We start from the raw sequence: 22,066 nt of genomic DNA, 5'->3' as shown, positions 1-22,066 counted from the left end.
ACTTCCGCAGTCAACACTAACTATCGTCAAAACTCGTTTATTCTACGCGTAAGCAATAATTTTAACAAGCTATCAAAACAGTTCGACTTTGACTTATTCTGCAGCAGTTCTTACTCCATTAAGCGTCAGTTAGCTAATGAGTTCTTCCGTCAGTTTGGTGGTCAAGTTGATATGTAATTTGATTAGTGTTACAATAGCATTGGTTTTAACTTTTAAGCATTTGATTCGTGTACGTAATCGCTCACATTTGTAATTGTTATATACTAACATTATTCTAGCCGTGAGAATCTGTAAATGGCTTATTGTAAGTATTATATTATGTGACTATCTTTAAGGATACAGCTGTAGATTCTCCTAAAATATAAATAAATAAATAAATAAATAAATATCAAATAATCACAAAAGTAATATTAACGATTCGAGTAAAGCCGAACGGTAACACCGTTAAAATAGCTTTACTCACAGTATTAAAAATTCAAATATTAATTAGTACATATTGCATAATGAAATATTTCAAAAGAAAAGTTACTATTTCAAGTAAAATGTAACGGTTGTATCGTTAATTTTAAATATCTTTATTCATGCTATTAAGTATTTAAGCATATTGAAAAATAAACTATTGCTGAAGGATTCATTAAAAACCTCAGCATTTTAAATAAAGTCCAACGATTATACCGTTGACTTTAAAGATTTTTACTCATTTTTAAGTAAAATATTATTAGAATAGATGTAAAAATAACTCACTGTACCGATCCGACGGGATACACTTTTTAACACTTTTAGCACTTGCTTTAAGCAATACTTAATACTTAATAGCACCAAGGTTGTAGTCTTGTAGACAACCTTCTCGCGGCGGAAGCTAGACGCCAATGAAAAACATCCAGCGCCCGACATTATCGTGCGCCCCGCCACCTGGTGGAGAGGTGTGCGAGAGAGATAGCATATATACAACGGAAAGAGAGGGAAAAATAGGCGGAAAAAGCTAGGTGCCTTCTCAATGAAGTAAGCTTCAAATTACGGTCAAGTGTTTAATAAAGTATTACACGATAGTATTAAAATGTCACGTAAACTGTCAAATACTGGCAATTAGAATACGTTTTTAAAATGGTAGTTTTATACATTATTCGACGAATAAGTTTTATCCAAGCATTGAAAAATCGGCCCTTAGTGTTGATAATTCTGTCATATGATATCAATGACTAGCTGTGCTCCGCGGTTTTATCCGCATTGCTCCGCTCCTGTTGGTCTTAGCGTGATGATATGTAGCCTATAACGTTCCTCGATAAATGGGCTATATCTAACGCCGAAAGTTTTTTTCGGACTAGTTCCTGAGATTAGCGCGTTCAAGCAAACAAATTAGTATAGATAATATGAATAAAGGTGTAGTGTTATACAACACTACACCTAATATCAAAGTTACAAAAACAACAGATGTTCTAAATTACCAAAGTATTAAATTATTGAATACCTATTTGTAATTTATTGTTAAGTATAAAGTTAGTCCTAGCCGACTTAAGGACGCGTTTACGAATCTGACAAAAATACGCAGTTTTTCGGTGCATTTTGCGGCGAAATAGTACAAAACCAAATTTAACTAAAAATAACCATAAATGAGGAGATCCGCAAAAGAACTAAAGTCACCGACATAGCCCACCGTATTAGTAAGTTGAAGTGGCGCTGGGCTGGGCATATAGCCCGCAGAACCGATGGCCGTTGGGGCAAAAAGGTTCTTGAGTGGCGACCACGTACAGGACGTCGCAGTGTGGGACGGCCTACAACGAGATGGACAGACGACCTGATCAAAGTGGCGGGGAGCCGCTGGATTCAGGTCGCTGGTGATCGGTCGTTTTGGAAATCTTTGGGGGAGGCCTATGTCCTGCAGTGGACGTCTTGAAAGGCTGGAATGATGATGATGATGATGATGAACCATAAATAGATTACTCCTTAATCTTTAAAAGGTACTAAATTTTAAGTCGAAAATTTTGGTTTATAATATTGAAAAAAATAATTTCCGTTGCCTCTTCACCCAAAATTGACAATATCGTGCTGAATAAACGAACATTTTTCTTGTATTTAATAAAACAAATTGATTTATTTAAAAATATTTTAAGTAAGTAGACATGTCTAACTCAAAAAGGTACTAGATAAAACTATCAAAATGTTACAAATAGGCTGAGAAAAAAATTAAAATCAAATCTTATTTTTTCACATATTTAGCTGTAACGCGTGATACTTATTGCATTGAAATAAGGGTTATTTTATTTGTCACTACCTTGAATTATTGCAACACAATTTGTAATGAAATATTTTAGTAATTTAGTCTGCGCTCAGCCGCCGTTGTGAGTAGACACTGTGACGCTTGTAAGCAGCTCCTCGTTTACGAAAAGATCACTGTACGAATACAAAATATTTCACCTAATAAACTTGATCCTTCACGCATTTATTTTATTTATAGATTTTATACTTATGGGATTATAAATTTCATATTATTTAGTTTCTGACTTGATGGAGTGACCTGAACGTGTACTTCGAAGACTGCTACTGGAACTAATAAACGATTAGAGCTAGGTATGCCGAGTTTGGGCTCGTTTTGTTAGTTATGTTGAGAGTTGAGACCTTACCTCCGGACTTGATGGAGTGACCTGAAGGTGTACTTCGAAGACGGCTACTGGAACTAATAGACGAGTAGAGCTAGGTATGCCGAGTTTGGGCTCGTTTTGTTAGTTATGTTGAGACCTTACCTCCGGACTTGATGGAGTGACCTGAAGGTGTACTTCGAAGACGGCTACTGGAACTAATAAACAATTAGAGCTAGGTATGCCGAGTTTGGGCTCGTTTTGTTAGTTATGTTGAGACCTTACCTCCGGACTTGATTGAGTGACCTGAAGGTGTACTTCGAAGACGGCTACTGGAACTAATAGACGAGTAGAGCTAGGTATGCCGAGTTTGGGCGCGTTTTGTTAGTTATGTTGAGACCTTACCTCCGGACTTGATGGAGTGACCTGAAGGTGTACTTCGAAGACGGCTACTGGAACTAATAGACGAGTAGAGCTAGGTATGCCGAGTTTGGGCTCGTTTTGTTAGTTACGTTGAGACCTTACCTCCGGACTTGATGGAGTGACCTGAAGGTGTACTTCGAAGACGGCTACTGGAACTAATAGACGAGTAGAGCTAGGTATGCCGAGTTTGGGCTCGTTTTGTTAGTTACGTTGAGACCTTACCTCCGGACTTGATGGAGTGACCTGAAGGTGTACTTCGAAGACGGCTTCTGGAACTAATAGACGAGTAGAGCTAGGTATGCCGAGTTTGGGCTCGTTTTGTTAGTTACGTTGAGACCTTACCTCCGGACTTGATGGAGTGACCTGAAGGTGTACTTCGAAGACGGCTACTGGAACTAATAGACGAGTAGAGCTAAGTATGCCGAGTTTGGGCTCGTTTTGTTAGTTACGTTGAGACCTTACCTCCGGACTTGATGGAGTGACCTGAAGGTGTACTTCGAAGACGGCTACTGGGACTAATAGACGAGTAGAGCTAGGTATGCCGAGTTTGGGCTCGTTTTGTTAGTTATGTTGAGACCTTACCTCCGGACTTGATGGAGTGACCTGAAGGTGTACTTCGAAGACGGCTACTGGAACTAATAGACGAGTAGAGCTAGGTATGCCGAGTTTGGGCTCGTTTTGTTAGTTATGTTGAGACCTTACCTCCGGACTTGATGGAGTGACCTGAAGGTGTACTTCGAAGACGGCTACTGGAACTAATAGACGAGTAGAGCTAGGTATGCCGAGTTTGGGCTCGTTTTGTTAGTTACGTTGAGACCTTACCTCCGGACTTGATGGAGTGACCTGAAGGTGTACTTCGAAGACGGCTACTGGAACTAATAGACGAGTAGAGCTAGGTATGCCGAGTTTGGGCTCGTTTTGTTAGTTATGTTGAGACCTTACCTCCGGACTTGATGGAGTGACCTGAAGGTGTACTTCGAAGACGGCTACTGGAACTAATAGACGAGTAGAGCTAGGTATGCCGAGTTTGGGCTCGTTTTGTTAGTTACGTTGAGACCTTACCTCCGGACTTGATGGAGTGACCTGAAGGTGTACTTCGAAGACGGCTACTGGAACTAATAGACGAGTAGAGCTAAGTATGCCGAGTTTGGGCTCGTTTTGTTAGTTACGTTGAGACCTTACCTCCGGACTTGATGGAGTGACCTGAAGGTGTACTTCGAAGACGGCTACTGGAACTAATAGACGAGTAGAGCTAGGTATGCCGAGTTTGGGCTCGTTTTGTTAGTTACGTTGAGACCTTACCTCCGGACTTGATGGAGTGACCTGAAGGTGTACTTCGAAGACGGCTACTGGAACTAATAGACGAGTAGAGCTAGGTATGCCGAGTTTGGGCTCGTTTTGTTAGTTACGTTGAGACCTTACCTCCGGACTTGATGGAGTGACCTGAAGGTGTACTTCGAAGACGGCTACTGGAACTAATAGACGAGTAGAGCTAAGTATGCCGAGTTTGGGCTCGTTTTGTTAGTTACGTTGAGACCTTACCTCCGGACTTGATGGAGTGACCTGAAGGTGTACTTCGAAGACGGCTACTGGAACTAATAGACGAGTAGAGCTAGGTATGCCGAGTTTGGGCTCGTTTTGTTAGTTACGTTGAGACCTTACCTCCGGACTTGATGGAGTGACCTGAAGGTGTACTTCGAAGACGGCTACTGAAACTAATAGACGAGTAGAGCTAGGTATGCCGAGTTTAGGCTCATTTTGTTAGTTATGTTGAGACCTTACCTCCAGACTTGATGGAGTGACCTGCAGGTGTACTTCGAAGACGGCTACTGGAACTAATAGACGAGTAGAGCTAGGTATGCCGAGTTTGGGCTCGTTTTGTTAGTTACGTTGAGACCTTACCTCCGGACTTGATGGAGTGACCTGAAGGTGTACTTCGAAGACGGCTACTGGGACTAATAGACGAGTAGAGCTAGGTATGCCGAGTTTGGGCTCGTTTTGTTAGTTACGTTGAGACCTTACCTCCGGACTTGATGGAGTGACCTGAAGGTGTACTTCGAAGACGGCTACTGGAACTAATAGACGAGTAGAGCTAGGTATGCCGAGTTTGGGCTCGTTTTGTTAGTTACGTTGAGACCTTACCTCCGGACTTGATGGAGTGACCTGAAGGTGTACTTCGAAGACGGCTACTGGGACTAATAGACGAGTAGAGCTAGGTATGCCGAGTTTGGGCTCGTTTTGTTAGTTACGTTGAGACCTTACCTCCGGACTTGATGGAGTGACCTGAAGGTGTACTTCGAAGACGGCTACTGGGACTTATAGACGATTAGAGCTACGTGAAGGTAGTCGTGATGATACACCCGAAGGGCAACCGGAAAGATATGACGATCAATTTTTGAAGGAGAACATGAAGACACATTTAATTCGATTTTATAAGAACAGCCTCCTTCCAGAATTGACCGATCCAAGATTCAAAAGAAATATACAGCATAATATACATACTACAGGAACATTCATCAAATTGCCATAGTAATATAATGAAAACTAAGAATTAATTAAAAAGAATTGTTTTTCTTGAGTTTTATCCATTTTTTTATCTTTTACCCTGCATAACCCTACCCTATCTATCCTACCCTACACTACTCTACTCTACACTACTTTACCCTATTCTACCATACTATACACTACTCTACCTTACCAAACTTCACATAAACCATGTACTTAATAGTCTGAAAAAAGCCTAAACATTTTGTTTGGATAGGTGAGCCTGTTCTTGAGTTATAAAATTACAACGCAAAGTGGCATCACTACCAGGCCTCCGTCACTCGCTCAAGGTCGCGCTATAAGTGCCTACCGCACAGTAGGTCGGGGTACCGACCCAAGCGGCAGTTGGTTGGCACACGCGAGACTGCGCACCCGCGTCACGTTTCCCGCGCTCGCTACCAAGATGCCCGGTTATTAATAAGATTATCTATCAATAAGATTTCATTTTTTTTATTGTATAATGTAACAAATATAATTAACAATAAAAAATTAAGTGTTTCAGCAACTCTGTGTTTAATTTACGCGCTCGGTACAACCCTAAAGTTTTCGTTTGATGACGCAATCACGCGGCGTGCGCGGGAAACTCGCTTCTCGGTGCGTGTTCGTAGAGTACATTTCTTACTGCAGCCGAGTTGCGGCGCATTTTGTAGGTAAATATAGCGTAGGTATTTTAGCTTTTGTATGGGAGTGATGTATCTGTTACGAAGTAACTATTCTCTAATCTGTGTCACTACATAGTATAAAACAAAGTCGCTTTCCCTGTCCCTATGTCCCTATGTCCCTTTGTACGCTTAAATCTTTGAAACTACGCAACGGATTTTGATGCGGTTTTTTTTAATAGATAGAGTGATTCAAGAGGAAGGTTTATATGTATAATAAGATCCATTAAGTAGTGGAGAAGTACTGTTATTTTTGAGGTTTCTAATGTGATGTCGTAAAAAATTACATTTATTCCGCTTACCTTGCAAACGCAGGCTGAACCCTACGAGTTTTATCAAAATAATGTAGTAAGTATTATACACATTGAAAAGGTCTACAGAAAAGTCCGCGATGGTATATGTCTATCTCTTATGGATAACCCACAATAACTTTTTTTTGTCATTTACTTTTTACGACAAATAATGGCTAATTTTCGAAGCGATTTTAACCAATACAGCATTAACCCTTAAGCAATTAAATACCATGGATACATTGTTCATTTAATATAGATCTATATGGCCCTTTACACCGCATGATTTAAGTGAATATTTTCGAAGATATTACAGATTTAAAAATACGCGGGACGTAGCGTTTGCGGCCGCCCGGCTATGTATTTTATACCCGTGCGAATTGCGATGCCGGAGCGGGCCGCTATATTTTTATACCTATACAACGTTCACAATTTTTCTGTAGTGTATTTAGTATCAGCATTGCACCCGTGCGAAGCCGGGGCGGGTCGCTAGTATTATTGTAAAGAGGAAAGGTTTGTATGTATGTATGGTTTTCACGCATAAACTACTGGATCGATTTTGATGAAATTTGGCACAGATAATCTTTAGACCCTGAGAAAGAACATAGGCTATGTTTTATATTTATTGCGAAATATGTACCACGGGCGAAGCCGGGGCGGACCGCTAGTTGATTATAAATAGATAAATACATTATATTATCACTATCATCACTACATAGTACATATAAAACAAAGTCGCTTTCTCTGTCCCTATGTCCCTTTGTACGCTTAAAAATTTGAAACTACGCAACGGATTTTGATGTGGTTTTTTTTTTAATAGATAGAGTGATTCAAGAGGAAGGTTTATATGTATAATAACATCCATTAAATAGTGGAAAAGTACTGTTATTTTTGAGGTGCACCCATGCGAAGCATGGGCGGGTCGCTAGTTAGATATAAATAAAGATACATATTATATACGTATGATATAAGATTTTTGATAGATTTTATTAAAGTGAAACTTTTATTACATCGTCTCAAACTTTTTGGTCTGTGTAGCGCATGTCGCGTGTATCGCGGCTGCCGAGTAGGTATACCTACTCAGCACGCGACATGCGCTACACAAAGCAGTGTTCGGAACCGTTCGAACACTTTTACCGTGGTTTCATAAAACCACACAACATTTTATTTATAGTAATGTTTCAGTATATTGGAACTTAAAAAGTATTTGCAAGTACCTATCAGTAGTATATGTATGTGCCAAATAAAAGTATTTTCTTTCTAGTTTTCGAAAACCCACTTGCATTTGATACCACAACAAAATTATATACTAAAAAAACGAGCCCAAACTCGGCACACCTAGCTCAGCTCGTATATTAGTTCCAGTAGCAGTCTTCGAAGTACACCTGCAGGTCACTCCATCAAGTCTGGAGGTAAGGTCTCAACATAACTAACAAAATGAGCCTAAACTCGGCATACCTAGCTCTACTCGTCTATTAGTTCCAGTAGCCGTCTTCGAAGTACACCTTCAGGTCACTCCATCAAGTCCGGAGGTAAGGTCTCAACGTAACTAACAAAACGAGCCCAAACTCGGCATACCTAGCTCTACTCGTCTATTAGTTCCAGTAGCCGTCTTCGAAGTACACCTTCAGGTCACTCCATCAAGTCCGGAGGTAAGGTCTCAACGTAACTAACAAAACGAGCCCAAACTCGGCATACCTAGCTCTACTCGTCTATTAGTTCCAGTAGCCGTCTTCGAAGTACACCTTCAGGTCACTCCATCAAGTCCGGAGGTAAGGTCTCAACATAACTAACAAAATGAGCCCAAACTTGGTACACGTAGCTCTAATCATCTATTAGTTCCAGTAGCCGTCTTCGAAGTACACTTTGGCAAGTACTTGTTTACCAATCAATCACTGTCCAATGAAATTAGGTAAATGGTATCTACTTTTGTGACCATTCAACAACAACGTTACAAACAAATCAAAGTAAATTAAAAAAAAAAACATGGCAATAAAAATAAGTTCAATTATCAAGTCGTGTCAGTTTAGTCATAATTTCGTCGTTTCTCGCATTTCGCTGTGTGTGTGAGCCGTGCACGTGTAGTAGTAAGACTCAAAACGTAAAATTGATGCGCGTCAATTTGTATATGCGTCCTTAAACTTTCCACCTATTTAGATTAATCTTCAAGATTCAATATCTACATCCAAAAAACTCATAAAATCCATATAGAACAAATGGACATAAAATTGTATAAATAGGTGCTCAAATATCGACACTTATTGCAAGTTTATTCCATATTCCATCACGTAGCTTTAAAGTGGCTTTCTTTTGCCGGCACTATGCGTTATTTTTACTTTTTTCGCAATTATATTTTGCTATCCCACGCTCCAGTGAATACAATAAAAACGGCCTGGCCAGGAGTTTTATGGGCGTATAAAAACCTATCCACATTTGCATATAACTGCACATGGGTACTATATTCATACAAAACTTTACTATTTTTAGGGTTCCGTACCGAAACGGTAAAACGAGACCCTATTACTGAGACTTCGTTGTCTGTCTGTCTGTCTCCAGGTTGTATCTTTTTTTTATATATTAAATAGGTAGACGTTGGACCGCTATCCTGCCTGATGTAAAGCAGTGATGCGATCTATTTAGGAGCAGGTCTACCCAGAAGAAGCCTATTTATCTCATAAACCGTGATAGCTAGAAAGCTGAAATTTTCACAAATGATGTAGGTATTTCCGTTGACGCTATAACAACAGATACTACTAATAAAAAAATATATTTATTAAGGGGGGGGGGGGGTCCCCATAGTTCGGAACCCTTTGTGTGCGAGTCCGACTCGCACTTGGCCGTTTTTATTCTCGTAATATAAGCTGCTGCATGCTATAGACTCTTGTTTTTAATCGGTATTTCCAAATGGTTCGTAGCGTATGTTTTCTTTGATTTGGCGTAAGTTTATATCACGTTAAATAAAGTCAATTTTAATCTTAGATAAATTAAAAATCGAGTTAATAATTTCTGAGTTCATCAGTAATAACTATGCGTAGCAAAAAATCGAGACATAAACTGTGGCAATATGTTTGGCGTATATTTTCGTACTAAATATAAGACTTTTAATAAAATACATATAACATGACGATAATATATTCTCGCCAAAATTGGCTACATCAGCCACCTCCGAGCACACGACAGGGCAATGTTAACCCACCGTATTGACGATGCATAGCAGTCGCTGTAGCCGAAATCGGCAAGAAGCGATTATTATTATTATAACATGACTTATTATTATTAAGAACTAGCTGTTTAAAAAATGAACAAAATAAAGTTGAAATTATGATTCTTCAAATACATGTTATGAATTTTCAAAAAGATAAACTAAACGTATTATTTTGTTAACAACAGGTGATAAATAACATTATGTAAATAAGAAGTAACAAGGTATAACAAGATTGGCGCATTGTTAATTTATTTTGACACTCGGAATCAGCATGTATGTTTTAGCTACGTTGAGTAATTTGTAAAATAAGTAATGTTATAACTAATAGGTTTATTGTGTTTCTTTTTTAAATAATTGCCAAAATAAATGTGTACTGTATGTAGAGCCATGAAGACTACGCACAGAAATAAAGAATTATAAATTAAGTGCTGATAGGTACATTGTTATTTAGTAAAAATATTTTCTTTCCAAAACTTTCATTTAATTCGAAAAAATACGGCAAGTTTTGCTTGTTAATATTATATATAAGCAATCACTGCGCGAAACAGCTCGGTCTGTGTAGAGCTACAAAATCAATGCATGTTAAATTATTTTTATAAGGCCAAGGAAAGATCATCCTTTATATTGAAAGTATCAAGAAGTGTTAATAACGAAGTATATATTATGGCAATGCCCTCTGCACTGCACATGATCTTTTCCGCTCAACTGGTGATGGTATGCTTGATCGGTAACACCTTAAGACAATTATATTATCTGTGCCTCGGTATTGTCACAGATAAAATAATAGTATACGATGCTAGTATTGCTCATTAATTATTATTAAAGCGGATGTTACAAGATGTTTGAACTGGTATGTGACCTTTTTATATCGTGTAGGTAATATGTAATGATTTCTTCAGATGGAAACACGATAGAAATGTCAGATTGTTTTTATCCGACATGTAATACAAGATATTTTTCCGGAAATGGAATATTTATTGTAGTATGATTTATTATCTGTGTAATTGTTTTCTTTGCGCGATATATTTGTAAGTAGCGCATTAAGTGACATAATATGTGTGTGTGTGTGCATTTATGTATGTAGGTATATGAATGTAAATACTTACTTATCTAGGTTCTTATATTATTAATTATTAAAATAGGACCTTATAGGACATTGGAATTCGGTAGAAATATGTAGTATCGTAGGAAGGGCTGGGAAATATTATTTGTTATAATATGATATACGCCAATATCATTCGATTAAATCCCTTCTTTTTGTTGTTGTTAAAGATATTTAAGATAAATATTGTTTTATTTTTCAGATAAAGATGACGTCACACGTACATGTGAGACGCAAAGTTATTACAAAAAATTACGACAGGATCAAAGCAAAAAATAAAGCGCTAACTTATTACCTTACGAGGCAATGAACTCGCGGATCCTGTATTCTGCGTATTAATTTTTTTTGTTCCATTTGTTAATTGAAGTTTGTAACGAATATTTTTTTAGTTGATGAACAAAGGTATCTATAGGTTGTTATGGTATGATAAAAAAATTAGAAAAATATTTGGTCATTTTTTAGTTCGAAGAATTATTTTTTTATCTGATACGGAATGCTATTAAAATAATATGTTTTTAGGTACTTAGGTACAAATAAAAGTAAAACAAAATATAAAAGACGTGTGGCACTCGGGGACTGCCGCGGTAAAGCTATTGCATAGCATGCCTTCAAGCCACACCTCCGTGTCCGTCGGAATGGGGAGCGTGAGGTTTTTTTCGTTACGGAATTTCTCGATTCGGTCCCCGCGCTCAAGGCCCGCGATATAAGTTATGCAATAGCTTAAAAAGTGAAGTCGTATTATACTTATCACCGATATAAATAAAATATGTATATCATGTAGGTAGAGTGCAAACAGCAATCAAGTGCAAATGCATGCGTGCGTGCTCCGTTTCGAGACGATTGCTAGCTTTTATACCTTAGGTATGTCAAAAATATTGTGAATATGCATGCTAGTTTACTACAACAATCTAGTGTTCCTATATGCATGTCCAATCTCGTGCGTCGTGTATGATAATTTAAAGCCAGAAGTCAAACATGCGTGCTAGTTTGTCAATAAACAAAATATAGGTAAACAAAAATTCATACTTACTTATGCATCACGTATGCTTAGCCTTTATCAAAAATTCAATGCATATGCGTGCTTATAGTCATTCGCATGCACGCGCTTACAACAAAAATCGAGTGTAAATGCATCAGTGGTTCATACATATGCAAGCCTGTTTCTATGCACATACTATCCTACATCAACATTTAAATGTATGTGCTACCTACTCCCATGCGCATGCTTTCCTACATCAAAACATGTGCATAATTGCCTGCATCCATGCTCATGCATGCCAGCTTACGTCTGAGCGCGTCCTGCAGCGCGGTGGAGAGAGCGGCAAGCGAGTCGCGCACGGCGGCGTGATGGCGGTCAAACATGCCAATATCTGAGTATTTTTTCCTTTTAGATTATGTATTATTACCATTATATTGTATTATTGAACACCCTATAAAACTTTAAGGCGCTTTTAGTTGCCATAATGGCTTTCCTGCAGAAATAATGCCGCCTTAAAATTAAGTCTAGTTAGTGTGTTGTTAGGGACTGCTCTGTGTTAATATTTTAATGGCATTTAAATCGTTATTGTAGCACCATTTTAACATTGTTAAAGTTAAGTAGTATCAATTTTTAAACAAATTAATTAAATGTAAGCAATTGATCTCATGAGCTTTTATAACTGGATAAATATGGAAGGCGTGTAAAAATATCGCATTAGCTTTCAAAGCACTCCATTTGTTATATTAGTATGAACAAGTTCCGCTAGATGGCGTTGAAATAAAAAATGTACTTACAAGCAGGATGATCATAGAGTGGCGCGACCCTCGTACCCTCAAGAGGTCCTCCAGCTAATTTAGCTGATATTGCTTCTAGGAACTCTCGTACGTTGTGTAGATCTTGATTCTCGCTTCCACCTTCGCATTCTTCGTCTTTAATAAATAGAATAAGTAGGAAAACAACATTGTATAAAGAATCTTACATAGTACTAAATGTATTTGATAATTTGATATGGAATTGTGTATGTAAATGATTTTTCCTTTAGATTTTGGGCGAGAAACGTTTACATGAAATCGCTTTGCTTTTATCTTTTTAAGGCGTAGTTATTATCAAAAGATGCAACAGTTTCATAAAATTTTAGTATTAATATTTTTTATAGTATTCGCCTTGTCTTTACATTTCCATATTGTTACGCTAAGTAATAAAAAACACAAAAAATATTTTTAATTACGGGTAATGTACAAATGTATTTTGAGTCATAAAAACTTGATTATTGTTTTTGTAAGCGGATACCTACTAACTGAATTACAAAAAAACTTATGATAAAAAAACTGTAAGTTTAAATTAATGAAAAAGATTTCAATGCCATCTTTAAATAAAAATAAGAAAATTTAAAATAAAAATAAACATCATCTTTAATTTTTAATTATTTATGACACTTAATTGTACAAACATGAATGGACAAAGCAGAAAAAAAGAACAATATCACAAAAAGGCATCATTTGTACAAAAGGCGGCCTTATTGCTGAACAGCAATCTCTACCAGGCAACCTGGTAGGAAAGGAAATGTATGAAGGATAGCGCAAAATAAATGATTATAATTACAATTACATATCATCATCATCCGTCCATATAAATATTATCTTCCACGTTCAATTATATTATGTTTACCTATTTGTTCCAGCTTGTCAGTACTGAATGACCACGGCATGAGGCTGATGGCTCGCTGCACTTGTCGCAGGAACCACGCACCGGATTCGAACTTGACAGGTCTGGAAGAGGCATAAATTAGCAGTTTTAAAACAGGTTTGTTGGTTATTAGAAATAATGAATAAATTATAAAATTAGACTTGTTCTAGAAGCATTTGTGAATGTTACATTATGCACATTGTTTTGTCAATAACTATCGGTAAAGATTTGTTAAGAGCATTTCCTTTGGCATGAATCAACATATTTTGCTGTTCATGTTTGTTGTTCTTATTCTGTGGGGACAAAGAGCCTAATAGAACTATTAAATACAAATGCAAGCATTTCAAAATATAAAATTATTGGATCCAAAATCTTTGTTGCAAAATAATGTTATTTAGCACTGCGCTAATCGTGGTTCATTGTCACAACGTATAAAGTCAATAAAATAAAATGTTAAATGAAGCTTGCTGATTTTTATTCGTAAAAATAATGGAGTTGATGACCTGGTTAAAAAAATTGTTTCTTTTTCTAAGGAATACAAGACGCCTAAGCAGGTTCTGCATAAGAACAAAACGATGAGAAAAACTCGTAACTTTGATGTTATCTCTCTGCATATTATATCTGCAGGTTTCCATTTATTACAGCTTAAATATATTATATACTATATGGACTTTTAACAAATAAAAATTTGTAATGTGTTTTTGTTATTAAGTTATGGTTATTCAAAATTATAATAATATTTTTTGTGTCGGTTATTTCTGCCAGTGCGCATTATTTTTTAACGTATCATTTTTTTCTCGTCAAAGTTGAAGTGTTTATTTAGCCTTTAGTTTTAGTTATAATAATTAAATATAATTAATTTTGTTAGTTTTTATCGTTTAAAAGATCACGAAAGAATGCTCTTGCTCTAGCTCTAGCTCTATGTTCGTTTGATGTAAATGTACCGTGAGATATTATCTATATCCATTAATCCATGTTTATGTTTATTCTTTTTCATCAATAAATACAATACTAACTGATGATATTCGCAGATGCAGGGGACCAAGCCGCCCAGATTGTCGCCGCCGCATCGACGGCAAATATGCTTGTCAGCTGCGGCAACACACTTCTTTGTGTGGGTGTCTTGCTCTCTGGAAATAATATATTTATTTGTTAATTTAGAATGAAATAACATTTAAAGAGATAGGTAATTCTTTATTATTATGGAGTAAAATAACGTTTAAAACATGTAACATAGCTGTAATAAAATTTAAAAATAAGATTGTACATTATGGAATAAAATTTTCAATGTGGGTTTCTTGGTCTTCGGAAAAGTCGTGAAAGCTATAATTGGACTATAAAAATATATACTACCTAGTATATACTACTATGTATACATATAATATTATCTGTGATAATACATAGCTTTGGTACTGTGGATCTCTTTCTGATTTACAGCCACTAATCATTACATAGTATAAAACAAAGTCACTTTCTCTGACCCTATGTACCTTTGTATGCTTAAATCTTTAAAACTACGCAACGGATTTTGATGCGGTTTTTTTTAATAGATAGAGTGATTCAAGAGGAAGGTTTTAGTATATAATTTATTAGGTTTTAGACAAAGCGGGCGAAGCCACGGGCAGTAAGCTAGCTAGTCTATAATTGCTAAATTAAAAGACTAGGCTTCAAGTCAATAAAGAGGCTATGGTCTATGTATTGATTTTGTAATCAATAAAAATATACAGCTTTTATTCAGAAATTATGAACAGTTATTAACACCTCGAAGTTTCTCGAAATAATTATTCTTACAGTAAAAAAATGTATGCAAGTAATGCCATACCTTATTTTTACCGGTAGTAATACGTCACAGTAAGTACGTTGCGATCTCGTATTTAAAAAATATATGTATATCGCTATTGCACGCCTCATAAGCGAAGCGTTGAGGTGGGTACTACTGTCACTTCGCGCAAAACATCTGATTTTTCAAACTTAAAATGTCTTTATGTATCATACATTGCACTTGTAAGATAATACATACACACACATATTAAGAAAAAACACTGTTTTTAACGTTCATGATATTTTTGATGTCATTTTTGTTATTTAAACTAGTTAAAAAACAGTTTAAAAAAGTTCTGTCTTGGACGTCCGTGTGTCTGTATGTGCGGATCCTTTTTCTTGTTAACACGATAGCGACCGAAATACTTTACTAATCGAGTCTTTTTTTTTCTCTTACGCTTGAGTATGCTCAGGAATAGAACCCTTTCATTTTTCAGGGTCTGATTCGATGTGGTTTAATTGTTATTAAATAAACAAAAATAATAATTAATAAATATTTAAGTATTAAAAAAAAAATTATGAGGCGTGCACTTTTGGAATTTCCAAATTATTTTTATTTGTACAAAAATTATATTGAATCTACACTTGCAGTAAATAATTCTATAAGAATTATGCAATATTTTGATTTTGTTAAATTAAATGGAAACTTAATTATTTATAGATAAATATGTATACCTACATAATTTTATCAGTTGTAATTTTTATAATAATTATTGTATTATAATTATAGTATTTTTAGATTCAAGATTTAAGCTTCCGTATTTACAGGAAAGGTGGGAATTTTTATAAGAACTTTTTATTGTTAAGGACTAATTATTGTTATTACCTTCTAGATATCTTTTTGCCTTTTACGTGCTTTTACTTTACTGATAAATATTTTGAACTAGAATATATTGACGTAAGTTTGTCCATGTCAAAAACTTAAAATACATAACTACCTTTATTTTTGCGTGGTACATTCACTTAATTTAGGTAAAACTAATCTGAGATACTTATTTATAAAGACTAAAGTCTATCTAGTAAACCAGCCATCAATTCCATCAAAATATTATAGTAACCCACGGTCCATTAATGTTAAAATTGCTTATTTCATACATATTTCCTTCATCCAATCAAAAGCCATTACAAATACTATTTACCCGTAGATTAGTACCGAATATTACTACACAAAACTACACACGCTATTATCGACCTTAATATTATGTAGTAATAAGTGTAAACTTGCTGTGAACTTTTATAACGGTCCTCTCAAAACCAGTGGTTGCACCAACAACTTAATACATAGTGTGTCCCAACCAGCAAGGCCGTCTACATATTTCCGTAAACCTTTATGGAATATGCTTTTTTTTCTAGAAAATTTAATTACCTTGATGTTATTTTTAGATTTTATGATCCATCGATGAAATGAAATAATTTATTTGCAATGATGATCGAAATGATCGAAATACAAATAACAAATCTATTTATTTATTTATTCTTTACTAGCTTACCGCCCGTGGCTTCGCCCACTTTGTCTAAAACCTAATAAATTATATACAAAAACCTTCCTCTTGAATCACTCTATCTATTAAAAAAAACCGCATCAAAATCAGTTGCGTAGTTTTGAAGATTGCATACAAAGGGACATAGGGACAGAGAAAGCGACTTTGTTTTATTCTATGTAGTGATTAGGTTAATCTTATTTTATAATATCATAATTGATTTAAATGTACAAATGGCGGCCTTATGGCTCTAAGCCATCTCTGCCAGGCATCTATAATTTTACTAGTCCAATGGATGAAAAATTTCATAAAAACCAGTCAAGCCATTTCTGATTTCGGACTATTTAAGTTACATACTTACACTGTGACAAGAGAATTTTTAATAGCTAAATACATATTTTGTAAAATTAATTTTAACCTTAAATGATTTACCTATGTAAAAATCTCTACATTTCCGAATATTTTAAGGATTTATTCGAGAAAATTCTTTTATCAACCTTCATGTACTGAGGAATTTTAAATGACCGAAGTAGTATAAAATCTTTTTATTGCATTTCGAAAAAAATATTATTGCTTCAACCTCACGCTTTTTGAGTAAGAATTCTCCAATTACGTTTTCGTATTATATTTAAACAGGAACATACTCTGTTTTTCGAGAAAATTCCTTTATTAGCCTTCATTGAGTAAAGAATTTATTAAATACTGAAATACACAAGCAATTAATACTAGTAAGATAATAATTATTTCAATATCCTCATGTTTTGTGACTTATTTTAAAAGCAGTTTTGGTCCATCGTAATATACAGCTACTCTCTGTCCGCCCGCGTCTTCGCTTGTGTTTACAAGCTTCGCTTTTGTAACACACAATTTTGAACACTTTTTCCAATGAATATTTTTACACATACATATACAAAAAAGTAGTGTATAATATAACTGTATATATATTTATCACCGCGGTTTTTAACACATTGCTCTGCTCCTATTAGTCTTAGTAGCTTATTGCCTGCCTCGACAATTAATGGGCTCTAACAACGAAGGTATTTGTCAAATCAGACCAATAGTTCTCATGATTAGCAAGCAAGTAAACAAACAAACACTTCAGTTTTATATATTACCTAGTAGTTATAGATGTGTTCAATATTTATCTAGTGAAATTAAATTTGACGTCATAACACTCTTTGCCTATAAAAAATAAGCATTGTTAACAAATAACCTGTAGAATAAATGATTTGTAAATATTTTTCATATTTATAACTTAGGGGTCAAGGATGGGTTACGTAATAACGTAAGGCCAATGTCAGCTTCATTTATTTTCAATTAGTATAAACTAGATACATCATTATTGTATAATCACTATTAATTAAAATGTATAAACTATAAAGTAAACATAAAAACCTGTATATAATTTTGGAATAACATCGGAATTCCTAGGTTACAATAATTTCTAAATATACTTTACTAAATAAAAAGATTATTACTAAAAACTATGAACGATCTCAACAAATAAACTTAGTAAATAAAATATTACACAAATATTAATAAATAGAAGAAAAGAGCTATTGAACTGTAAAAACATTCTTATAACCAATACAAAATATAAAGTGTAACATAATAATTATAAAATATAATGCAAACGCAAAAACTTCTTACTTTATAATCTTACATTTTATTTTCCTTTTAAAATACGTTTTCATGTTATCTACAATAACATAATGTCCAGAGGTCAAAATGTAAAGCAAATACTATAAAATGTGATACATATACGAATGCGAAGACAAAGGATAATATTTTCAGGGCTATGAATAGATAAGAAAATTAAATAACAACCTTTCCCTCAAAGTGATACATCCCTGTATCTTGTTCTTCTCAAAATATAGAACATATTTTGAGAAAAGCAAATACACATACAACATGCCTTGTAGACTGTAGTACATAATATTATTATGTACTAATAATGTGTACACGGAATTTACATAAATAATATAATGCCTTGCCCCTTTGTGCCGTATGGGGTAGATGTCACATACGCATTATAGTGACCGACCGAAAAATTTTGTAGAACGAAGCGCAAATCTAAGGAAATAGGTTCTACGCAGGAACTAAGCATCGTAGCAAGAACAATAATTAGATTTTAGGCAAGCACATAAACTAGATTTTATAGGAGACCAGATTCTTTTTCGAATTACCATTGATTTTTTAACATAAAATGTTTTTTTTTGGTACTACCTACATAACTTTCGGAAAAAACAAACTAAAATTGGTAACAATTTTTTTAACGTCGAGCAAGTCAAGATACAGCTTTAGTATTTTAAACTATTTAAAATTCTATATCTATACTAATATTATAAAGCTGAAGAGTTTGTTTGTTTGAACGCGCTAATCTCGGGAACTACTGGTCCGATTTGAAAAATTCTTTCGGTGTTAGATAGCGCATTTATCGAGGAAGGTTATAGGCTATATAATATCACGCTACGACCAACAGGAGTGGAGCTACGGGGGTGAAACCGCGTGGAGCAGCTAGTATACGATAAAATTATCAGATAAGAAATAATAATACCTCTTAATTTTATTAGGTACTAGCTTTCTGCCCGCGGCTTCGCCCGCGTTTTCAAAGAAAAACCCGTTCCCGTAGGATTTCCGGGATAAAACCTATCCTATGTCCTTTCTCGGGTATCAAAATATCTCTATACCAAATTTCATGCAAATTCGTTCAGTAGTTAAGGCGTGATTGAGTAACAGACAGACAGACAGACAGAGTTACTTTCGCATTTATAATATTAGTATGGATATTCATGTTAAGATAAAAGAAGTGTATTTTTTGGGTAATATTAAACCCTGTGATTAAACCGGATTAAGGTAGGTATTTCACATAAAATCTCAATTTGTTTCATCTTAATGACAAAAAAGCTGTTTTAAAATATTCGACGGATAATTTAATCTGAACTCTGGATTGGAAAAATAAGCTTTGATCACGAAAACAAACAAAAATAAAAAATGTGATCTCAAAATAGTATAGGTAAGTATTTTTCTTTAGTGTATTTTATAAACTGTATCTTCTTTTGATTTATTTTTTTAGGGTTTATTATATTATTATCTAAAAATTAAACCAAATCGGTTTAGTAAGTAGTTCTTGCGTGAAAATAAATAATAAAATACAGGATTTATATTTTAAAATTTATAATATTACTAGTGGTCCGCCCCGGCTTCGCCCGTGGTACCTACATGTTTAAACTATCCTATCTCTCAAGTTGGATCGAACTGCACATGGTGTGCAAATTTTATTATAATCGGTTAAGTTGTTTAGGAGTCCATTGAGGACAAACATTGTGACACGAGATTTATATATATTAAGATGTAAACTTTTGATGGTATCATCTTACATTGTTCACTATTACTTCTTCTTGCCTTACCTTAGGAACTGTTTATGAAAATTTCGTTCATTTTGGTTGTGATATGCATCATTTTCTACAGATCTCAAAGTTCATCATGCACAGATCATGTACAGTTACAAATTAATAAAAATGTTTAGTATACATATCTAAAATGTCGACAATCGACCTTCTAATTTTCTTGCAAATAAACGCACGCTGCATCATTTCAAACCAGTAAACCGAGTTTGGCAATCAGTAAGTTTAGAAACCTCGGGAGTCGGAGAACATTCGTGCAATTAAAAGTTAGTACCATTAAATGTTAGGTTAAATTGTCAAAGACACTCGAATATTCGTTTTATACTTAATAAATGTTTTTGCTTTTACACAACGTATTTTTGTTTCTAAAGAAGCAAGTTCATTTTAACTTAGGTAACTTAATAAAGTAAAGGTATTAAGAATTGGCCATTTAAGCGAAAAAATATGGAAATATTGTGCATATCCTCAAAAAAATAAAAAATAAAATGAATGCGTGGAGCCAATCGAGACGGAGAGGCAATCTAGTTTATATTCTTTTTGTTTGTAATTTAGAATCCCTCGTCCTTGTTAATATTTTATATATTTATAAATCAGATTATGAGAATATGAAAATATTATCTGCTCGGCCCGGCATCCTGAGTTGTCTACGGAATTTTTTTCTTTTTTTTAAGTTTTCCTAATCTTAGCGGAGATGAATTAAGCTAACTTAATATCATTTAAATAGATTTACCTAGTCGTGTTTTAAATCATTTTAAATGTAAGACGTATTCACTACTAGGTGTACTCCGCGGTTTCACCCGCGTTGCTCCACTCCTGTTGGTCTTAGCGTGATGATAGATAGCCTTCCTCGACAAATGGGCTATCTAACACCGAAATAATTTTTCAAATCGGACCAGTAGTTCCTGAGATTAGGGCGTTCAAACAAACAAACTCTTCAGCTTTATAATATTAGTAGTTCATCATATACTATTATCACATAGTATTTTTAATAGCGTTTAGTGCAGAAGACAGGCAGTAAATAGAAAGAGAAGGAATTTCTACCACCGGCCTATCTGATTAATTTAAATGAAATATTATTATTCCATTTCCTTTACCTTACCAACTTCGTCTTTGTTTTGCTTTTTAAGTTTTTAATACAAACCGATTTTGCATACAGCCTTGATACAGTACAATCACCCTCACAGAGCTGCACAATAGTTGGAGGTTTTTATATTCGGGATATAATGTAGGTACGCTATTTTTTATTTATTTAAAAAGCTTTATCTGTGTATTCGGAAGACGTTACGCTTGCTTAGGTTATAGTAAATCCTGTTTCTAGCGTCCTTCATGCATTTCCGTGGAAATAAAAAGTGTTTAGATTTGACTATCAATAGCTTTTTTTACAGTGAGTTTACAAGACAATTGACTGTCTGTTACGCTTTCACAGCTGAACCTTTTAATTGCATTTAGCAGAGAGATAAATATGATAGGTACTTTTTACCATATCCATGTTCATTTATAGTGTCATGAGGGCAGATTGTCTCGCCTTTGAGTGAAGTCCCATGTCCCCTAGTGGGGTAAGGGGCAGCCGGCAGATATATTACACATCTGTTTCACTGATCGATTTTCTTTAGGGACAAGTAGGTAATCAGCCTTCTGTTTCCTACCAGACCGAGACATTTTTTTCCTTCGTCTCCACCGGGAATCGAACCCAGGACCCCTTAGTGTTACGCTCACGTGTCAACCACTGTACCAAGGAGGCGGTCAAATTCTGATAATATTAGGTAGGTACTAAATAATATTAATTGAAACTTACAGACCATAACGTAACTAATTTCCAACTTTTTTTTTATAAATTTTCAAATTTTTTTGAGTAGGCATAGGCGTTCATGTAATCTGATAAAAATATCGCAT

General features: G+C 35.0%; 1 protein-coding gene across 2 annotated transcripts in view; it reads right to left on the bottom strand.

The window, feature by feature from the left end:
- Positions 1 to 22,066, bottom strand: part of M7BP (Myosin-7a binding protein) — a 108,584-nt gene that overhangs the window by 69,044 nt on the left and 17,474 nt on the right. For both annotated transcript variants that reach the window (XM_090102403.1, XM_090102404.1), the window contains exons 2-4: positions 14,481 to 14,594; positions 13,447 to 13,547; positions 12,573 to 12,707 (exon numbers count right to left, since the gene is read on the bottom strand). In XM_090102403.1, the coding sequence (XP_089958529.1) occupies positions 12,573 to 12,707; positions 13,447 to 13,547; positions 14,481 to 14,594 (350 nt within the window). The remainder of the gene's footprint in view (positions 1 to 12,572; positions 12,708 to 13,446; positions 13,548 to 14,480; positions 14,595 to 22,066) is intronic.

Source organism: Colias eurytheme, chromosome 6, assembly GCF_061535395.1.
Source record: "Colias eurytheme isolate Ceu_HAF_F1 chromosome 6, ilColEury1 Martin Lab GWU primary, whole genome shotgun sequence".
In the NCBI taxonomy this organism is placed as follows: domain Eukaryota; kingdom Metazoa; phylum Arthropoda; class Insecta; order Lepidoptera; family Pieridae; genus Colias; species Colias eurytheme.
Note: the sequence above shows the minus strand (reverse complement) of the source record. Positions and strands in the feature narration are given on the sequence as shown.